Source organism: Jaculus jaculus, chromosome 5 (genome assembly GCF_020740685.1).
Source record: "Jaculus jaculus isolate mJacJac1 chromosome 5, mJacJac1.mat.Y.cur, whole genome shotgun sequence".
Taxonomy (NCBI): Eukaryota; Metazoa; Chordata; class Mammalia; order Rodentia; family Dipodidae; genus Jaculus; species Jaculus jaculus.
Window position 1 is genome coordinate 82046971 of NC_059106.1, and position 15997 is coordinate 82062967.

Sequence of the window (15997 nt, forward strand, 5' to 3'; positions counted from 1 at the left end):
ACTCTCTTGATGGAGATTTTTGGGAGGGCGGGGTTTTCGAGGTAGGGTCTCACTCTAATCCAGGTTGACCTGGAACTCACTATATAGTCTCAAGGTGGCCTCGAACTCATGGCGATCCACCTACCTCTGCCTCCCAAGTGCTGGGATTAAAGGTGTGTGCCACCACGCCTGGCAACTTTTTTTTTTTTTTTAAGGTAGGGTCTCACTCTAGCCCAGACTAACCTGGAACTCACTGTGGTCCCCGGCTGCCCTTGAACTCACAGTGATCCTCCTACTTCTGCCTCCTGAGTACTGGGATTAAAGGTATACACCACTATGGCCTGCTTTATGGAGTCTTTTGATTAGCAGTTCTTATTTTTTTATGGATGTATACGATGTGTGTATGGGGGTATATTCATATGGACATGGGTAGGGGTGTGCCTATGGACACCAGGAGTTAACACTAGGTGTCTTCCTCAGTTGCTCTCCATCTTGATTTTGGAGACAGGGTCTCTCACTGAACCTAGAGCTCACCAACTGAACTAGACCAGCTAGCCAGCAAGCCCCAGGGTTACTTGTCTCTGCCTCCCCAGAGCTAGGATGCTAAGTGTGTGCTGTCACACTGGACTTGTACGTGAGTGCTGGAGATCCAAATTTGGATCCCCACTAAATTGTCTCCCCAGCCCAGAAGTTCTTAATTTGAAAGTACTAATGAAATGGGGTATTCAAGAACTCTATTCCTGAACCCCAAACCCTAGGTTCAGGTTTGTATTTAACCAAAGAATTGAGAAAACCAAACTAAGGATAATTATTAAATTATAATATTTATTTAGGGAAACACAAAAATCAAGAAAAGGAAAACAGATACACCCATGAGGTCTGAGAGCCCATGTGGGCCTAAAAGAAACATGAAAAGGGATTTAGAGAGAAAGTACAAAAAGTTCCTGCCAGGTAGAGGGAGGGCAGAAGGGTATAGAGAGCCCATGTGGGAGTAACAAGGGGAGGGGGTGTCTCCCCTTGTCTCAGCCCAGCTGGGCTAAAATGAGGGAAACATATTAGAACCTCAAAATTCAGGAGCTGCCCAAGAGAGATTGCCCTCCCCTGGTAAATGTATTTATAACCTTATGGTAGGTAGTGGGCCCCACGTCCTGGCTCAGGTGATCCAGAGTGAGAGTTGATTGGTCTGGGCTAGGGACTGGCTCATGAAGAGGCCAGTCATGATGCTGAACTGGAGGGCTGAACCTGACCAACCACAATGTCACAATTTGATTTAAATTCTAGGAAAGGAGACTTCTTTCCCAGGAGAGGCTCAGATTGTCTGTGGAAAAACAAATATAGGGAAGAGATAAGAAGACTAAAAGGAGCTGGGCATGGTGGCGCATGCCTTTAATCCCAGCACTCGGAGGCAGAGGTAGGAGGATTGCCATGAGTTCGAGGCCACCCTGAGACTCCATAGTGAATTCCAGGTCAGCCTGGGCTAGAGTGAGACCCTACCTCGAAAAATCAAAAAGCCAAAAAAGAAGACTAAAAGGATAGGCCCTGCTTTTTTACTTTCAGGGACCCAGTCACCCTAAACTACCTCACAAAGTTACCTCGCTTCCTCTCACTAAATTGGCCAGGTGGGTGGCACACACCTTTAATGTCAGCAGTCAAGAGGCTAAGGTAGAAGGATCACTGTGAGTTCAAGGCCAGAGTAAGACTACACAGTGAATTCTAGGTCAGCCTGAGCTACATCAAGACCCTACCTGGAAAAAACAAATTGGGGGTCCATTTAGGAACTCTATATGTCCACTCTATGTTAAGTGATTTCTGCTTTGGCATTTTCATGCAGGCACCTCAAGTGCACTAAGTATGAGACAGCAACCTGGTAAGTAAGGGAAGTGTGTAAGCATTACAGCTGCTGGGATAAATGGCCCTGAACAGTAACTTTGAGCATGTCTTTGAGCATAATTCTTTTCACTGTTCTTTTTTAAAATTGTTTAAGATTATTTTATTTTATTTGCAAGCAGAGACAGAGAGAGAGAGGACAGACAGAGAAAGAATGGGCATGCCAGGGCCTCTGGCCATGAACTCCAGATGCATCTGCACCCTTGTGCATCTGGTTTACGTGGGCACTGGGGAATCGAACCTGGGTCCTTTGGCTTTATAGGCAAACACCTTAACTGCTAAGCTATCTCTCCAGCTCTTTTCACTGTCTTAAAGAATCCCAAGGCACTGTGAGAGATAGGTAACTGACAGGTGTCTAAAGCTCCCAGTACAGTGTTGGCACAAAGTATGCCTTCTGAGCAGTGGTAGTTGTGATCAAATTCTCACAGTATCTTTCCTCTTATCCACCCTAGCACAACTGTCTAAACCTTGTGAACATGAATCCATCATGTCCAAGGTCAGGAAAAGAGATAAAGAGATGAAATGCCCTTCAAAGAGGCTAGCCAAGCCTCCCTGGTATTCACAAATGACACTCCCATATGAGGTGGACCATCCACACCCCAAAACACAGGGTTATTCACAGAAATGAGCTTCTTGGAGCTCCCCCAGTGCAGCACACTGAGAAATCAAAGCAGCTGCCCTTCCTGCTTGCTGCCAACCAGCACAGAGGTAGAGGCAGGTGGATGGCCTCTAATGGGAGAATCACCTCTCTGGTGTGAGTGAGTCTGGGCCAAAGGGCAGTGTGCCAATTTGTATGTTCTGAACTGTAAACACAAGGAAGGGAGAGTGTGTGTCTGCGTGTATCTGGCACAAAAGCAAAGGTAAGTGTGGTACCCCTGTACTGGAGGAGGAGGTCTATTTCTAAACGTGGGGTGTGCATATAAATGTACAATGAAGGCATGTCCTCAGGAAGCTGGCATGCTCTCATAAGCCCAGCATTCTGCAGGGGGGCCTGGATGCTCATCCTGCCCAGAGACTGTGGTGTCTTAATACCCCGCCCCACTCAGAGACAGGATATGTGCTCATAGAATCCCGGACCACTCTGTGAAGAGAAAACTTCCAGCGCAACGCCTCAGCACACTTTGAAAACAACTGGGAACGTGCTCTGGACGGTTTCTTTCTGCTGTTCCTTCCACTGTGTGACCCCAGAACAGCTCCTGAAGACGCTCTCACAGCCTGGAAGAGTCCCTTGCCCTCCCCCAGTATCCCCACCTCCTTAGGCCACCACAAGTATGGCCAGAATAGAGAACTGCAAAGATGATAGAGGGGGAAGAATTGGTACCTGAGCCTAGTGTTTGTCCAGCGGAGTCAAAGGAAACAACCACTGAATCTGCAACACAAGAGGACAAGTTCATTTCTTTTTCCTCCTTACAGTGACAGGATGAGCTCCTGCCAGCTCCGCCCAGCCCTGCCCGGGGAGAAGCAGCTGGACAGGACTCGGTGCAGACACCTCCACAGACCCAGGCCCTCCCATCCAACTGGGCCGGCAGGCTCTGCCAAGCCCAGCCCAGCAAGGACATGCCCCACATTCTTCACAGGGCTTTCCAGCCAGATTAGGGGACAAATTTACTTCTATTAAAAATGAATTTAAAACAAAGCAAAATAAAGCTTCTCTCCAGCACCAGGTTAAAAGCACTAACATTTCCCCTTTGGCTTCTCTTCTACTCACATACTCAAGTGTTTACTATTTTTACCCCCCAAAAGACTGGAAGTGGTCTATAATATTGTATAGCACATGCTGGAATAAAAAAGTGAGAAGTCCAAGAGAAGGCAAATGTTAGGTAACGAGGAAATGTTAGTGCACAAAACACATGCCATGAGGACTGTTGCAAACACTGCAGCAGAATCAAGGTGGGTATGAGCTCCCAAAAGCAGCCAAAGCAAAGGAGGGCAGTTCCGAGATTCACTGCCCACAATGCATTCATTCTTCCATTCATTCAAATGTTCAGGAACCACTGGATGTCTATGTTTAAGACACTGCATTATGACTTTAAGATACAGAAGTAAGCAATAAAACAACATAGCCTCTATCTCATGAACTTCCTTGCTTTCAGCCTAAAATGGTTACCAAAGAACAAGTTATTCAACTAGAACCTGATAAAATACGAAGACTAAGAAGAGACTGTTATTGAAGTGTGGACTAGAAATTGCCTGGAGGGTACTGGACTGGAAGGCCTCCCTGAAGAAGCTGACTCCTGGAGTGATGGCTGAAGGCTGTGAGGATCAAGCCTAACAGGGATAGAATGGATATTCCAGATAGAGAAGACCTGAAGAAATAGGGAAGCTGGTGCTTGAGATCAACTCAAAGACCAACCTGTATAAGCAAATACCACACAGTCATCAGAAGAACTTTCTCCGTGAGTTTGAACAAAGGTGGTAATGTGTGATGTTGGAGCTTGCTGCTTCTGGAGCACTTCTTCAGTTAATAGCTGGAACTCTTATAGAACTGTTTCTTAAAGCACAAGCCTATCCAAAAGCCTGGTCTGGTGGCTCTTGCCTTTAGTCCCAACCCTGGGAGGCTGAGGCAGGAAGATTTCTACAGAGTGAGTTCCAGGTTATCCTGGAGAGAGTGAGACCCTGCCTCAAGCAAAAGGGGCTAGAGAGATGTCTCAAAACAAAAGAAAGGCAAGGTGTGGTGGCACATGCCTTTAATCCCAGCACTCAGGAGCCTGAGGTAGGTGTTTGAGGCCTGCCTGGGACTACAGATGAGTTCCAGACCAGCCTGGGCTACAGTGAGACCCTACCTTGAGAAACCTAACATAAATAAGTAAAACACAAAATAAAAGAAACAACAACAAACAATCTAGTCAAAATGAATCTATAAAGGTAACATATAGTTCATTAATTATAATTATGAGGGACACCAAGATGAAGTATGGGCCAAGCTACTCCAAGAGACCCCAGACTCAAAGAGGATGAGATCCAAAGGCCTATTCATTGTAGAGGAGTATTGACTAGATGTGTGTAGGCCAGATGCCTCAAGCCACAGTATGGTCAGCATTATCTTTCAGATCTGTCTGTAAACTGTTTTCTCTCACTGCACATGGAGATTCAACTCTAAACAACACCTTCCCACAGCTGGCAATAAGCTCAATCAAAAAGCTTCACTATGCAATGTCATCAGCATGACACCTGACACTCAAGAACTATGTGCTGAATTTCAGTACCTAGAGAGCTAAATGGACCACAAAGCCTTCAGGCAATCCTTCATAGATGCTTTCTCACAACCCTGGGTTTAAACCAGAAGGCAGTGAGCTGGAGGATATGGCTCCTGATAAGCATCCAGACAGGCAGCTATTTTGTCCACAGCTAAGGGCATTCCCACAAGCTTTGAAATCCACCAAGAAAAAGGCAGGGTTGCCATCTTTTTAGAAAAATGTCAAAGCAAAGCCAGGCATCACATAGCTTTAATCCCAGTACTCAGGAGGCAGAAGTAGAAGGATCTGTGAGTTTGAGGCTAGCTTGGGTCTACAGGGTGAGTGCTACGTCAGCCTGTGCTCACTGTAATGAGACTCTGCTCAAACAACAAAACAAAACAAAAAGTTGAAGCACAATTAGGCCCCTTGAATAAAGAGCTGACTATCCTCTCACATAAGCATTGTCTAACTCATAAACTCCTTCAATGGGGCTGGAGAGATGGCGTAGCGGTTAAGCGCTTGCCTGTGAAGCCTAAGGACCCCGGTTCAAGGCTCGTTTCCCCAGGTCCCACGTTAGCCAGATGCACAAGGGGGCGCATGCGTCTGGAGTTCGTTTGCAGAGGCTGGAGGCCCTGGCGCGCCCATTCTCTCTCTCCCTCTCTCAGTCTTTCTCTCTGTGTCTGTCGCTCTCAAATAAATAAATAAAAAATTAAAATTACAGGCACTGAGACAAATTAAAAAAAAAAAAAAAACTCCTTCAATGTATTTTTCACATCTGCATCCTCCCAATGAGAAGTGTACTCCTCCTTTTTAAACAGCTCTTTTGGGCACTAATTTCCATACTTCAAGATGCACTCTTAAGTGTGAAAATCACTGATTTTCAGAAGATTTACATTTCTACCACCCCAAAAGATCCCTCACGCTCATCCATAGTCCATCCTTGCCTCCCACCTTCAGCTCAAAGCCACCACTAAGTTATTCCTATTTCTTTTTTAAAATGTGTTTATTTACATTTTTATTTATTTGTAAGTGGGGGGAGGGGGCAATGGGTGCACCAGGGCCTCTAGCCACTTGTAAATGAACTCTAGATGCATGTGCCACTTTGTGCATCTGGCTTTATGTGTATATCGGAGAACGGAAACCAGGTCATCAGGTTTTGCAAGCAAGTACCTTTAACCACTGAGCCATCTCTCCAACCCATTACTTCCTATTTCTATCATTTGCTTCCCTGCTTCCAAACTACCCTACCTCTACAAATCCACCCTTTACACAGAGTTCTCCAAAAAGTAAACAGAACTGTACAGCCACTCTTGATCAAAATTCATCCATGTGGCTGGGAGATACAGCTCAGTAGTATACTTCTGGTCTAGCATGCACACAGTCTTGGGCACACACAACACAAAACAAAAACCTCCCACAACTTCCTGTAGCATATAAGGATAAGTTCAAGTTCTGACATTTATTTTTTTCACCATTTGCCTCAACTTGTATCTCTAAAATACCTCATGCTCCAGATATAGTCAAATTATAGTTCCCCAATGAGATAAGAACCACCATGTCTTCAGACACTGACATGCTGATCTATTTGCATATATTCTTCCACTATTCATCAAGACCCAACTCACTCATCCTCTCTTCTTGGTCAATTCTATCCATTCTCTTCTTTATGCCAACATTCTACTTCCATTACACCATTTATTTAATCTGCATTATAATCCTTTCTGGTGTCTTTTAAGTTCCCTGAGGACTAGGACTATTGCTTCATTTTGAGACTTTGATGCCTCCTCAATGACTAACAAACAGAAAGTGGCCAATATGTTTATAAAACCAAGGACTAAATTTTAAGTGCCAGGGATGGAATACCTTCCAGCGAGTTGTTGGCCAGGGAGGTCCCTGATGGCCCCACAACATTACAGCCCATTGCTGATACCCTTGGTTTCCCACCAGAAATAAATAGTAAGACCCTACTGCTGAAGACTCCACCTATTTGGGCTGCAAGGCCACTGAGAAATCCTGCTGGGACTGAGCTGAAAACCTACTCCATGTAGACCAGCTGAAAGAAAACTGGAAAGAGCCACGCTCCATGCAGTTAAATGGGAGAGAGAGAACTCACCGTGAAGATACTCAATAGTGAACAATGCAAGCCTTATATTTGGCCAGCCAGGCCAAATGAGCCATCAGGTGCAACAGTGGCATGTCTGTTATGGGGGAAACTGACCGCCCTCTACTTGGGACTGGCAGCCCACTCCATGGGAGGGAATATAGCCCTGATACTGAAAACTACAACAGAGGTAGTCATGAGTCCTAGGGGTGCAATGTCTGCTGGTATCTGGCTAAATATATATAACTATGTTCACTAAACTGCCCATAAGTACTTCTCTTAATGTTCATACCCTTATATTAATGCTACTCTCACTTTTGGTTTAAAAAAAAAAAAAACTTCTTTTCAGATGGCAGTGACCTTGGGATGACTCAGAAGGCACCATGGTGCTGAGAAGAAGTGACAGAAGAGTGCTCAGCACTGAAACATCTCTATCCCACCTTCCATGGCTCAGAGTCCATTGTGGAAGAGGTGGCAGAAAGAATATAAGAGCCAAAAGAAGAGTACGACTCCTTACAACATGCTTTTCCAGACACAAAATGGCCTGGATATCCATGACCTCACAGTGCCTGACACTACCTACACAAGACCATCATAATAGGAGGAAAAGATGATGACATCAAAATAAAAGAGAGACTGACTGAGAGGGGGAGGGCATATGATGGAGAGTGGAGTTTCAAAGAGGAAAGTGAGGGGAAGAAGGGAATTATCATGGGATATTGGTTGGAATTATGGAAGCTGTCAAATAAAAAAGTTAAATTATATATATAAAAAAAAAAAACCCAAGGACTTAAGAACTATAAGCTTACTTTCTTCCAAAAGTGACACTGGGTTAGGGAGGTGGCTTAGCAATTAAAGGTGCTTGCTTGCAAAGACTACTGATCCACATTCAATTGGCCAGTTCTCACATAAGGCCAGATGTACAAGGTGGTACATGCATCTGGAGTTTGTTTGCAGTGGCAAGAGGCCCCAGTGCACGCAAACGCTCCTCTCTCATAAATAAATAAATAAGAAGGACATTCAAAAGTAATACTATCTAAGTGATATTGTACAAGTTGGGGGGAATCTATCCTGGCTGGCTTCAGCTCAAGTCAATCCTGAACCCTCCCCCCTTGTTCTGTGAGAGTGCAGGGGTTCAAGCTGGCCACACACAGGGCAGCAGCCCAGGGTGAGACAGGAGAGCAATCTCATCCACATAAAGGACAGGGGGCAGAGCTCTGAGGAGTCAGCTACTCAAATGAGAAGTAGTTTATAAAGTGCTTGGGGGCTGGAGAGATTGCTTAATGGTTAGGGTGCTTGCCTGCAAAGCCTAAGGACCCAGGTACCCACATAAACCAGATACACATGGTGGTGTAAGTGTCTGGAGTTCATTTGCAGTGGCTGGAGGCCCTGCATGCTTTCTCTCTCTTTCAATAAGACAGACATAAAATGGCCTGGATATCCATGGCCTCATAGTGCCTGACACTACCTACACAAGGCCATCATAATAGGAGAAAAAGATCATGACATCAAAATGAGAGAGAGACTGATTGAGAGGAGAGGGGATATGATGGAGAATGAAGTTTCAAAGGGGAATGTTGGGGGAGGGAGAGCATTACCATGGGATATTGTTTATAATCGTGGAAGTTATTAAAAAAAATAATAAGGGCTGGAGAGATGGCTTAGCAGTTAAGTGCTTGCCTGTGAAGCCTAAGGACCCCGGTTCGAGGCTTGATTCTCCAGGACACATGTTAGCCAGATGTACAAGGGGACACACATGTCTGGAGTTGGTTTGCAGTGGTTGGAAGCCCTGGCGCACCCATTCTCTCTCACTCTCTCTCTGTCTTTCTCTCTGTCACTCTCAAACAAATAAATAAATAAATAAAAAATTTTAAGGACTGGAGAGATTTTTTTTTTAGTGGTTAAAGCATATGCCTATGAAGCCTAAGGATCCAGGTTTGATTCTCCAGGTCCCATGTAAGCCAGATGCACAAGGTGGCACATGCATCTGGAGTTCATTTGCAGTAGCTGGAGGTCCTGGCATGCCCATTCTCTCTCTCTTTCGCAAATAAATAAATAAAATAGATAAATAAAATGCTTTTGAAAACCATTTTTCAAGTGCTTGGTTTCCACTGCAGATGACAAGTATTTTATTAATTGCAATTTACCTTCTTTGTACTTACAAGCAGTCCTGGTTTAATATTTTTAAAAAATTTTCGGTAGCCAGGTGTGGTGGTACATGCTTTTAATCCCTGCATTTGGGAGGCAGGCATAGGAGGACTGCCATGAGTTTGAGGCCACCCTGAGACAACATAGTGCATTCTAGATCAGCCTGGGTTAAAGTGAGACCCTACCTCAAAAAAATAAAAACTTTTCAACCTAAATGTAAAGAAAAAAGGCCAAAATGTCTAAAATTTATCTAAGGCTAAAAAACATTAAATATTAACAGTGTTACCTGTGGTAGTAAAATTATAAGTGATGGGCTGGAGAGATGGCTTAGCAGTTAAGTGCTTGCCTGTGAAGCCTAAGGACCCCGGTTCAAGGCTCGATTCCCCAGGACCCATGTTAGCCAGATGCACAAGGTGGTGCATGCATCTGGAGTTCGTTTGCAGTGGCCCTGGCGCGCCCATTCTCTCTCTGTCACTTTCAAATAAATAAATAAAAACAATTATAATTTAAAAAATTATAAGTAACGCTCATTCTGTGCATTTTTTAAAATATTTATTTATTTGTTTTTTTTTTTTTTTGAGAAAGATGTTGCCAATGCCTTTATTGATCCACCAACAGGTATAAATCAAATATACTGTTAGCTGAACATACATTTCTGCTGACAGCTGTCCTTTTGTGCTTTCTCTGAAGTTTCTTCCAAACTGTATGCTAATGATCAGATGAGGGCCACCACTTTACTGATTATAAAGCTCTAAAAAAAAAAGAGACCCTCCTCTCAAAAACAATACCAACTGCTCAAGCCTGCACATTCCCTCTACAGACCCTCAGATTGCCCCATTTTTCAAGGGAGAAAAAACAGAATTTAGCCCTGTTTGAACCTAGCCCACATGCTATCTGCCAGACTACATGGCTGTGAGGTCAGCTTCAGTGTCACTCTTCCTCCTTTACGACCACCAAGACCAGTGTCAAGGATCCGATGGGAAAGGGAACAGGAGGGCAAATATTTATTTATTTGTGATAGAGGGGGCAGATATATATATATGGAGAGAGAGAGGGAGAGAGAGAATGAATGCACATGTGTATCTCTCCAGCCCCTCTGTATTTTTGTAAAATTCTACAGTGAGCATATGTTATTTGTATCATGGAGAATGAAGGAAGTTGTGTGTTGGTAATCACTGGCATCCCTGCTACTTGGAAGGCTGAGGCAGGAGAATTATTTGAGCCCAGAAGCTTGGGGCCAGCCTGGATAACATACTGGGACCTTGCCTCAAGAAAGAGGAGGAAGAAGAGAGGAGGAAAATAAGGGTTAAAAATAAGTTTATGAACTAGCTCTAGGCCTTCAGCCTCTAACTCACTGGTTCCAATGCGAAAAGATGGAAGACTCCAGATCTTTCATTATTCACTGTATGTGCTGAAAGGCTGCTCAGCTTTTTAGTAGCTGATGTCATCCGTGTATCTCAGACCAATTCTTATTGATCTTTCAACCAACTCGTTGTCTTCCTTCTCTCTTTTCTTCTTCTTTCCTACATTAAAAAAAAATATTCCCCCTCTCTCTGTGAAAGCAGGCCAGCTTCTTCTGCCATTATGGAACTTCCCCTGGATCTTTAAGTTTCAATAAATACCTCTTCCTCCATAAAAAAAATATTCTATTTTTATTTATTTATTTGAAAGGGGAGGGAATGGGCATGCCAGGGCTTCCAGCCACTGCAAATGAACTCCAGACGCATGTGCCACCTTGTACATTGGGCTTACGGGAGTCCTGCGGAATCAAACCAAGGTCCTTTGGCTTTGCAGGCAAACGTCTTAACTGCTAAGCCATCCCTCCAGCCCCAACATTTTTTTTCTAGTACTGGGGATGGAACCCAGGGCCTATTCTATCAGAACTACACCTTTAATTCCCTTCCCACAAATATCACATGCCTATGATGGGACTGGGGAGATCGCGCAGTAACTAAAGGCACTTGCTTGTAAAGCCTAATGGCTCAGGTTCAATTCCCCAGCAACCATATAAAGCCAGATGACATCTGGCATTCCTTTTCAGTGGGAAGAGACCCTGGCACCCCATCGTTCCCCCAACACACATACAAATAAAAAATAATTTTTTAAGTGCCTTGTGCCAGACACAGAGATAAGGAAGACAATTTTTGCCTTGCAGCCAAGAAAGACAGACAAGTTAGCAGGCACATAAGATAAATTGTGACAAGGGTCTTTAGGAGGGAAGCTCCAGACAGGTGGCAGTCTATTGGAAAAAAAAGAGCCTTGGCAAATATTCTTTGCAATGCAGTGCAGTGTTCCTAAGGACACATGCCTCTACAGTTCAGATGATGCAAGCGAGGTACACATTTGTCGAGGAAGTGAGTGACATATTCATGCTTTTTGTAAGCTGAGATGAATTTTGCTTTGAGTATTAAAGACACAAACCAGAAAAGGTTTGGCTATTCATTATTTATGTTTATTCCAAAGGATGTGATATGATGTTAGCTATAAACCGCTTTGATAGCTAACAGGGAAACTCAGTATTTAACAAACTGAGTTTTTCTTTTTAAGAAACAGAGCAAGAATATCCAGACCTCTCCCTCTGAAGTCAACAAATATGTCATTTTTACTTAGAGCGTTCCAGGCATAGTAGCCATGTGGCATGTTGCACAAGTAAGTGACCAAACAGAATCCCAGACCAAAGTGCAACAGATACTGTACTCAATGAGGAAATCTAGAATTTACTGGAAGTTTTTTATTATGGTCAGATGTTTCCTGTGTCTGGTTTCTGAAGCAGAATGTAGAAAATGTAAAAAGAGTACAAGGGAGAATGGGGCTCAGTCTTCTTAGCCAGGAGAGAGCTTTCTGAAGCCTCCAATGTGCAGTGAACTAGCTGCATTCTGGACGCCTCCTGCCTATCATGCCACACATTCAGCACCATGCTATGCACCATGATCACAAAGCAGACTGTTTCCAAGCAAACATATAAAGATAACACAGAGATATTCTAAAAAATGAGGGGGGCTGGAGAGATGGCGTAGCAGTTATGGTGGTTGCCTGCAAAGCCTAAGGACCCAGATTCGATTCCCCAGTACCCACTTAAGCCAGGTGCACAAGGTGGGCACATGCATCTGAAATTTGTTTGCTAACAAACAAACAAAAAAAAAAGTGGCTAGAGGCCCTGGCTTACCCATTCTCTCTCTTTCTCTCTCTCATAAATAAATAAATAAATATTTTAAAAATAAAACAAAATAAATGAGGGAGGGGCAGATTATACCCTTCACAAATGTAGCAGAAGAAACCCAGAGGAAAAGATGCCTGCTGAGAAGCCAGAAGAGATGAGACTTGATGACAAGAAGGGGTATCCAAATATGGTGAACAAATGGCAGAAGCTGGTGACTGAAAAGACAGGAGGGAGCACTTGTAACTTCAATAGGTCAGCTTCTGTACAATGGTCCAGTTTCAAGGACTCAACTGTCAATATGTGGAAGCTGTCACAATAGTAGATTTGTTTCAATAAGTTTCTCCCAAAAGTTCATGAATTCTACTTCCCAAACATATACTCTAAAATCTAAGGTCAAGAGACCACAGGAAAAGAGCAGACATGTTCCCTGAAAGCAAAGAATAAACTATCAGGGCTGGAGAGATGACTCAGTGATTAAGGGTGCTTGCTTGCAAGCTGAACCACCTGGGCTCGGTCCCCCAGTACCCACATAAAGCCTGCTGCACAAAGTGGCACATGCATCTGGAGTTTGTATTCAATGGCAAGAGGCCCTGGCATGCCCATTCCCTGCCCCCTCTCTCAAATAAACAAATGAATAATACTTTAATAAAAACTAAAGCTGGGGTCTGGAGAGATGGTTTAGCAGTTAAGTGCTTGCCGGTGAAGCCTAAGGACCCCGGTTCAAGGCTTGATTCCCCAGGACCCATGTTAGCCAATGCATAAGGGGGTGCACACGTCTGGAGTTCATTTACAGTGACTGGAGTCCCTGGTGTGCCCATTCTCTCTCTCTCTCTGTTGCTCTTAAATAAATAAAAAAATAAATAACAACTATGTTAGTTTTTTTTTTTTTTTTTTTTTTCGAGGTAGGGTCTCACTGTAGCTCAGACTGACCTGGAATTCACTATGTAGTCTCAGGGTGGCCTCGAACTCATAGCGATCCACCTACCTCTGCCTCCCGAGTGCTGGGATTAAAGGCGTGCGCCACCACACCTGGTTTAACTATGTTAGTTTAAAAAAAAAAACAACTAAAGCTGGAAGACAGGCATGGTGGCGCACGCCTTTAATCCCAGCACTCGGGAGGCAGAGGTGGGAGGATCGCTATGAGTTCGAGGCCACCCTGAGACTACATAGTGAATTCCAGAGTGAAACCCTACCTTGGGGGGAAAAAAAATACAAAGGCTGGGCACGATGGCGTACACCTTTAATCTCAGTGCTCAGGAAGCAGAGGTAGAAGGATCATCGCAAGTTCGGGGCTAGAGTGATACCCTACCTCAAAAAAAAAAAAAAAAAAGCCAGGTATGGTGGCATACACCTTTAATCCCAGCACTGGGGAGGCAGAGGTAGGAGGATCATTGTGAGTTCGAGGCCACCCTGAGACTATATAATGAATTCCACGTCAGCCTGGGCCAGAGTGAAACCCTACTTCAAAAAACCAAAAAAAAAAGCCGGGCGTGGTGGCGCACGCCTTTAATCCCAGCACTCGGGAGGCAGAGGTAGGAGGATCGCCGTGAGTTCGAGGCCACCCTGAGACTACATAGTGAATTCCAGGTCAGCCTGAGCCAGAGTGAGACCCTGCCTCGAAAAAACCAAAAAAAAAAAAAAAAAAAAAAAAGGTAAACTATCCAGGGGTCCCACAGAGAGGAGACAAGGGGGAGTTTTGCTGGGAGAAACTGGGAAGATGTGGAGAAGAGAGCAGGTTTGAAGTGGCTAGGCCACAGTGGTAGGGTGGGAACAAGTAAGCAAAGGCAGTGATGCGTGGGAAGTGAGAGGTGTGTGGTTTCAGGAAGGTAAGATCATACTTAATTAGTATATTAGGGTTTTTTTCAGGAGGTAAAATGCATGTGACTAAAAGGGAACCAGTCAATACAATATTTAGGCTTTTTAAAAAAAGGTTTTGACACATCAAAGACTATTAAAATAAAATGAGTCACCATGAAGTTGAGGAAAAAACTGCTATGTCATACTAGGGGACAAAAGGCAGCTGGCTAAGGATCAGGCAGGATAACCTCAGGGCATCCGCATGCACATGGAGACCAGGAAGTCTGGGAGGAGCTGGCACTCTACAAACTGCTGGAGGGAGGTGGCACTGCTTACACACCTGGGTGTGCAGCAGAAGCAGCTGGAATGAAGGTGGAAGTAGGCACGTGCTGAAACTGAGAGGGCAATGATAGGAGGAGGTGTGGAGCTTTGGGGGCGTGGGAAGCTCAAGGCAGCTGCTCTAGGAAGAGGAAGGAGGCCGACAAAGGCGACGGAGGACTGACTCCGTGGTACACCAGCTAAGCCCGACAAAGTGGGAGCTGGGTGGGGCTAGTTAGGACTAGCTGCTACACTGAGCCTCAAGTGAAGGTCAGCCAGACAGCATGGCCTGAGAGGCAGAGGGACACTCAGACAGATGGGGGATTAGCAGACTTTCAGGGTGAGGTGAAGGAAATGTGGCTGCCACTGAATGGATGGGTCCACAGGCACAGAAGGAAGGAGGGTCAGTAAAGGCCATTGAGGGAATAAAGGCGGGAAAAATGAAAGTGCAGGAACCGGCAACTGGCTATGGCATGACAGGGACCAAGGTGTGAGCTATGAGTCATACCAGGATGGTGTTAATCTAGCTTTTGCCTTTTTTCCCATGGTATGACTTTGGATCTTACTTCTTCATGTGTAAAAAGAAGCTAAGTCCCAAGTCTCTTCTCTAAAATGCAACAGAGTGATAATTCAAAAGTGTTCAAGTTTTAGAAAAGCACAAATCATATTTTATTTAACACACCACCCTGTGAGGCCTGGGGAAATGGGTTGTACTAAAATAGGATTTCTACTATGAAGTAGATTTTTACACTAAATGGGATTATAAATTCACATCATTTTATATCAGATTTCATAGGCACATCAGTTTTAACGCCAATCTCATGAGGAAAAAACAAAATTTAAGGTTTTGCTGTGTTTTGTTTGAGGCAGGGTCTCGCACTAGCCCAGGCTGACATGGAACCAACTCTGCAGCAGCTGTCCTAACTTTCCCAAGCATGGGAACTGGAGGCACGCACACACCAGCCAGGGGGTAGGCCATTCAGCAGAGTGCTCTCAGCAGGAACGTGATGCTCCTGGCACAGGGGAAGGCCTCAGCACCCGCTGCTACCAGCGTTTCTATCATCACCTTCGCCATCACCATTCCTGGGTGTTTTCACTGAAGTGAAAGGGGAATTGGTAAGTAGAGGAGGGTAGAAGCAGGTGAAAATAGGCAGGAGGGATGGGAAGATAGCTGTGGTGGTTTGATTCAGATGTCCCCCATAAACTTAGGTGTTCTGAATGCTAGGTTCCCAGCTGATGGAGATTTGGGAATTAATGCCTCCTGGAGGGAGTGTATTGTTGGGGGCGGGCTTATGGGCTTTATAGCCAGTTTCCCCGTGCCAGTGTTTGGCACACCCTCCTGTTGCTGTGGTCCACCTTCTGTTGGCCAGGGGGTGCTCATGCCATCATTTTCCCCTGCTATCATGAAGCTTCCCCTCGAGCCTGTAAGCC

At 44.7% G+C, this 15997-nt stretch overlaps 1 protein-coding gene and 1 non-coding gene across 6 annotated transcripts in view; both read right to left on the reverse strand.

The window, feature by feature from the left end:
* St3gal3 (ST3 beta-galactoside alpha-2,3-sialyltransferase 3) overlaps positions 1-15997 on the reverse strand; it is a 250952-nt gene that overhangs the window by 141240 nt on the left and 93715 nt on the right. For 3 of the 5 annotated variants that reach the window (XM_045150483.1, XM_045150486.1, XM_045150481.1), the window contains one exon: positions 3188-3235. The exons of the other annotated variants lie outside the window; for them this stretch is intronic. In XM_045150483.1, the coding sequence (XP_045006418.1) occupies positions 3188-3235 (48 nt within the window). The remainder of the gene's footprint in view (positions 1-3187; positions 3236-15997) is intronic. 5 annotated transcript variants of the gene reach the window in all.
* LOC123461315 lies at positions 10158-10289 on the reverse strand. Its single transcript, XR_006637604.1, has one exon. It is a non-coding gene; the product is annotated as a small nucleolar RNA SNORA61 (small nucleolar RNA).